Raw genomic sequence first — 5,756 nt, 5'->3', positions numbered from 1 at the left:
GTTTGTTTATAGGAGCAAAGGAAGCAAAGTTTCCTTACTTTAGCAAAGGAAAACCAGTCTCCTTTTGGCTTATATCGAAATCCTCCGACATTCTTCTTTACAAATCCTCGTTTTGTACTTCTAATAAGTGACCGGTGTTTTGTTTTGATCTCTCCCCTGCGCTTCCGCGTTTGTCACTTCTGAGCGGCACATGCGCAACACTGACCTCATATACGTCATCCACCCGGAGCTGCTTCCGTGTAGGACTGTTGGCGCAAGCTACATTAAAGTGATTATTACGTTTTGAATATGGATATTTTTCTTACAAAAACGCATCGATTCGCTACAGGAGGCCTTTGTTCACCCCCCAGAGCCGTGTGAGGCTTTTTATTTAACTTCTTTTGGACTGATGCATGCAACATGCTGAGTGGCATTAAACAGCTTGAAAGATCAAAGACAATTTTTAATATAACTCCGACTGGATTCGTCTGAAAGAAGAAAGTCATATACACCTAGGATGACTTGAGGGTGAGTAATTCATGGGCTAATTTTAATTTTTGGGTGAACTAACCCTTTAATCCTTGTCTGTGAAACCAGGGGTTAATTTCAGTGAACTTAAAACAATAAATTGAAAGAATAAATATTTTATTTGCAATTATAAATTAATAATATTTATAACTTATCATTTAATCATATTTTTTTTGCATAAATATAACAAAATAACAAATAGCAATATTTAACTATATATTTGACTAAACTTACCTACTTTAATAGTATTTTTGCTACTAAAGTTTAAATGAGAGAATCTATTACAAATGTATATTACAAAACTTAAAATGAAAGATTAAAATCCTCACAATACAGTGTTGTATATTTTCATAAGACCTGCAAAATCATGCCAGATAAATTGGATATTCAGTATATCGCTCCGTAAACTGCATGTTGTTGTACTGTGTGTATTAAAAACCAAGAACAAACAAGTGTATTATTTATTACTTTTCATTTACATACATTTTTGCTATCATACACATGTTGAAGATGTCTGCAGTTGCTGCTCTAATTTGATCAGTTACTGTATACAGGGAATGTTTTATCAATCAGTTTTGCCTTCAACTTTTGTCTCAATAGCTGATCAGTGATGGCAGTGTGTGTGCCGAGGCTCTATGGGACCACGTCACCATGGACGACCAGGAGCTGGGCTTCAAAGCTGGAGACGTCATCGAAGTAGTGGACGCCACAAACAAGGAGTGGTGGTGGGGCCGGGTGCTGGACAGCGAGGGCTGGTTCCCCGCCAGCTTTGTTCGGGTAAAGGAGAACAGGCTTCCCGCTCATAACAAAAAATTGGATTACTGTCACATTACGTCATCACTATTACATTAGGCTACATTGAGGGGCCGTCAATGCACCAGTGTTCTTTTTGCCAAGTACATTGGTAAAAGCCACTGCACATTGAACGTTTAGGGCCAGATTTACTAAAAATTACTAAATTTACTAATTAGAAGTTAGAGTGAGACCACAATCCCATAAAAGCACCAATGGGAGTGAAAAGTTCTGCAAGTGATCTACTGACAATGTGCAAATTAAAGAATACAGACGCAACCAGATTATTTCCATAATGACCAATGCAATCTACCAAGAATTAGTGACTATAACAACCATTTCATGCACAAAAGACATGCTTTTATTGGACATTAAATAATGGCGCAAATACCTGGAAATTGACTACCGCAAACCTTAGTAAATCACATTGCGTGATTTATTTAAATACTCTCCTCCCATAAATTTTGCGTCTGCAATGGAAACTTCTATAAATGCAAATGCAGTAAGGTCAGCCACAAAAATATTTGTCAGCGCCTTTTCATTTTTCCCTGCGTGTCTTTAGTAAATCCTGACAGTAGCTATTTAAAGCTAAAAGAGGGTTTGCACTGGCACAAGTTGTTAGTACATCTTGCCCATAGTCACCAGAAAATGCCAGATATTGCATCATAATTCAACATTGTGCACTAACCTATTTATTATTGGTAGTTACGGGTGAACCAAGATGAGCCCATGGAGGAATACTTAGCCCATCTGGACGGGGCCTCGGAAGGGGGTAGGGCCAGCATGGGGGGCCCCTTAGGGCCCGGTCTGCCCTGCAAGGAGCAGATGAGAGCCAACGTCATCAATGAGATCATGAACACAGAGAGGGATTACATCAAACACCTAAAGGACATCTGTGAGGTCAGTTTACCACATGGCTCTGATCGATCGGTTCTACTTCAGCATGTGGATCTTGTTACATAGCATTACAGTGTCTGTAGAGTCACTGGGCTCTCTGTTTACATGAGAGAGAATGACATGCTTCACATCAGAGTAATGAGGAAAGCTGCTCCATAATCCAACTATAGCTTTGCTATAGCATTAAACCTTTGACATACTCACTTTGGGTTCCAGGGCTATATAAAACAGTGTCGGAAGAGGACAGATATGTTTACAGAGGAACAACTGCGCACTATCTTTGGGAACATCGATGAGCTCTACCGCTTCCAGAAGAAGTTCCTCAAAGCCTTGGAGAAGAAATTTAACAAAGACCATCCTCACCTCAGCGAGATTGGCTCCTGCTTCTTAGAGCACGTAAGCTGACTTCGATGTAGGCGTTAATGTAGGATGCAGTTAGGTTTGGATTTTTTATTCTGTCCTATTCTGTTTCTTTTCCCATCCAGCAAACAAACTTCCAGATCTACTCCGAGTATTGCAACAACCACCCCAATGCCTGCGTGCAGCTCTCCAAACTGGTGAAGATCAAGAAGTACGTGTTCTTCTTTGAGGCCTGTCGTCTGCTCCAGAAGATGATCGACATTTCGTTGGATGGTTTCTTGCTTACTCCTGTTCAGAAGATCTGCAAGTATCCTCTGCAGCTGGCTGAACTGCTGAAGTACACCAACCCGCAGCACAGGTAATGAGGTCTACACAAGTGCCTACTGTTACACATTTACTTCCCTCTCAAGCTGTCATTGGCTACCCATTCAAAAGATGCTGATATAAAGGTGTACCTTTTGAAAGGGTACTGCTCCAGTGACAACTTTTTTTCTACCTTTCTACCTTTAATCTCATATATTTTGCTTTTCAGAGATTATAAGGATGTAGAAGCTGCCTTAAATGCAATGAAGAACGTGGCCAGACTGATCAATGAGAGAAAGAGGCGTCTGGAGAATATTGACAAAATTGCTCAGTGGCAGAGCTCCATAGAGGACTGGGAGGTAAATTACACAAGCATTTTGTATAGTGTTCACACACTGATTCACTCCCGAACTGTGTGCTCTCACAGGCTCTTTTTCCCCTTCATTAGGGTGAAGACATCTTGAGCAGGAGCTCTGATCTGATTTTCTCAGGAGACCTGACCAAGATCTCCCAGCCACAGGCCAAGGGCCAGCAGCGAATGTTCTTTCTCTTTGACCACCAACTGGTTTTCTGTAAAAAGGTCAGTCACTTGCCATGCTAGTGAGAGCAGAAACACTATTATTTGTGGCAGATGGTTTTTAAGGAGTTCCAACCAAGCAGTATTAACGTAGTTATTTTATAAGACGTTTTACTGTCTTGATTGGCACCACAGGATCTGCTTCGTAGGGACATCCTGTACTACAAGGGTCGGTTAGACATGGATCAGATGCAAGTGGTGGATGTAGAGGATGGGAAGGATAAGGACTTTACCGTGAGTGTGAAGAATGGCTTGAAATTATGTTCTCCTGGGGGAGAGGAGGTCCAACTTCTGTGTGCCAAGAAACCCGAGCAGAAGCAGCGCTGGCTGCGAGCCTTTGCAGATGAACGGGAACAGGTCCAGCATGACCTCGAAACAGGTGAAGAGGCTCTTAAAAGCATAAATAAAAGCATTGATTTTATTGTACACAGTCTTTAAATGGATTATTTTTATCCTGCATCATTTGTTCTCCATCAACAAAAATGGATGTAAATGACAACTAGAAATAATGTGGTGATTGAATTAAAAATTTCCACCTGCCAGAAGATAAAACAACAATCATCTAGAATTACATCCTCAGTCATATCTAAGGACCAGAAAGGCTACAACCTATCAATACCCTAGTAACCGCATAGCAACGGCCTGGCAACCAGATTTATTTTAGTATAATTGATATATTATTTATATACAATGGCTATCGTTTTTATTAATATTTTGAATTCGTTTTTATTTTCAGTTTTCGTTTTAATTTTATTGAATTTTTAGTCATGTGCTTTTTTATTTATAATTCATTTTTTACAAATATTTCTTTTTAGGTTTAATGTTTTTATTTCAGTTTTAGTTTTACTTCAGGTTTACTTTTTATTTATACCAGTTAGTTAATTTAGTACTTCAGCTTTGTTACCTATAATAACCCTGCAGCAACTATCACTTATGCACATTGAACCAGTGCCATGAAATATTTGAAAAATATATTTTATGTATTCATACTTGCTGATCGGTTTAGTCTTATATAATGTTTGTTAATGACATAAGTATCAGTCAGTTCCCTGTAGTTGATTAATCGACGATCTAAAAGTTTATAAATGATTTTTTGTCCTCCAAACAGGTTTTACGATCACAGAGGTCCAGAAGAAGCAGGCCATGTTGAATGCATCTAAAAGTCATCCAACAGGGAAGCCCAAAGGTGAATTTCCTCTGTTTGTCATGTTGACGTGTCTTTTCTGTTATTATTATATGCTAAAGATTCAGGATATAGTGTGGAGACTCATTCCAGTTGAGCATGTAGTGAGTTGTGCCATGTGTGGTCACTGTTTATCTGTTCACAAGCACGTGTTTGACCATGTTTGTGTTGTTTCATTATTACTGCGCTGCATTGGAGCAGCATTAGCTTTACAGCACCTTTTGGCACTCAGAACTCCTTCACTTCTTCACCTACAAACTTCCAAGTGCCTACGTTTTTCTGAACCTTCAGGACCTCTGGCTCCCAGGGCCACCTTAACTTCACCTCTCCTCCCTGAAGTCCCCCAGCGTAGGCAGGGGCGGGGGGTTAGGGTGCCCCCTGGGGTCCTGCGCAGGGCAATATCCTGGGTGTCCTCTCAAAGTAGAGAGCCAATCGTGTAGTCCAGGGTAATTCCACAGTGTGTTAGTGTGACTTATCCGCTTATTTAACTGAGGCTGGGTAAAGATATTGATTTTCTGATTATTCATGATCGTCATTAGAATATCAATATTGATTCTTTAAAATCAGATCAGTTCTTTTCCTGCCCTTCTAAATCACCACCACTGCTGAATCTGCCAGAAAAACAAAAAACAGGTGTAAACGGGTGTAGTCTGATTCACAAACAAATGACTTTTAAAACAGATCTTTTTAGTGAATCAGTATCATACAGAACAAAAAATGTAGTCCGATTTCATGAAGAAAAGACTCTTTTATAACATATTTTAAAGGTGTCATGAACTGCCGTTTTTATTATTTTGTACTGTTCTCTGAGGTCCACTTATAATGTTATCAAGATTTTTACATAAAAAAAACCCCAAACAATTTAGAATACAGTATTTTCTGCCCTGTTTTGACCCCCCTCATCAGAACGCTCTGTTTGAATAGTAGTGGCGGATTGTAGACTCGGAAGTAAACACCCACTGCTATGATTGGCTAACAGTTGTGTTTGATAGCCTATATCCTTCACAGATGGATGCTGCTGTGATTTAGGTTAAAAACACATAAATACTCAGTACATATCAAATGAGTAACAATAACAGACAAAGCAATAGTGACCACTTAATAAAAACAGTTACTCACACTTGTGTGGTGCGACAT

At 39.5% G+C, this 5,756-nt stretch overlaps 2 protein-coding genes across 11 annotated transcripts in view; one reads left to right on the top strand and one right to left on the bottom strand.

Moving 5' to 3' along the window:
* LOC107732940 (rho guanine nucleotide exchange factor 4-like) overlaps positions 1–5,756 on the top strand; it is a 94,929-nt gene that overhangs the window by 86,453 nt on the left and 2,720 nt on the right. For all 10 annotated transcript variants that reach the window (XM_016544378.1, XM_016544385.1, XM_016544382.1 and 7 more), the window contains 8 exons: positions 1,108–1,284; positions 2,005–2,199; positions 2,413–2,592; positions 2,682–2,914; positions 3,089–3,218; positions 3,308–3,439; positions 3,572–3,815; positions 4,545–4,622. In XM_016544378.1, the coding sequence (XP_016399864.1) occupies positions 1,108–1,284; positions 2,005–2,199; positions 2,413–2,592; positions 2,682–2,914; positions 3,089–3,218; positions 3,308–3,439; positions 3,572–3,815; positions 4,545–4,622 (1,369 nt within the window). The remainder of the gene's footprint in view (positions 1–1,107; positions 1,285–2,004; positions 2,200–2,412; positions 2,593–2,681; positions 2,915–3,088; positions 3,219–3,307; positions 3,440–3,571; positions 3,816–4,544; positions 4,623–5,756) is intronic.
* LOC107732941 (endophilin-B1-like) overlaps positions 3,757–5,756 on the bottom strand; it is a 14,948-nt gene continuing 12,948 nt past the window's right edge. Inside the window, exon 13 of the mRNA XM_016544389.1 lies at positions 3,757–3,826. The gene's annotated coding sequence lies outside the window, so the exon portion shown is untranslated. The remainder of the gene's footprint in view (positions 3,827–5,756) is intronic.

The sequence above is a fragment of the Sinocyclocheilus rhinocerous genome, unplaced genomic scaffold (genome assembly GCF_001515625.1).
Source record: "Sinocyclocheilus rhinocerous isolate Xijiao unplaced genomic scaffold, SAMN03320098_v1.1 scaffold1001, whole genome shotgun sequence".
Lineage (NCBI taxonomy): Eukaryota > Metazoa > Chordata > Actinopteri > Cypriniformes > Cyprinidae > Sinocyclocheilus > Sinocyclocheilus rhinocerous.
This window is presented reverse-complemented; position numbering and strand designations above follow the sequence as displayed.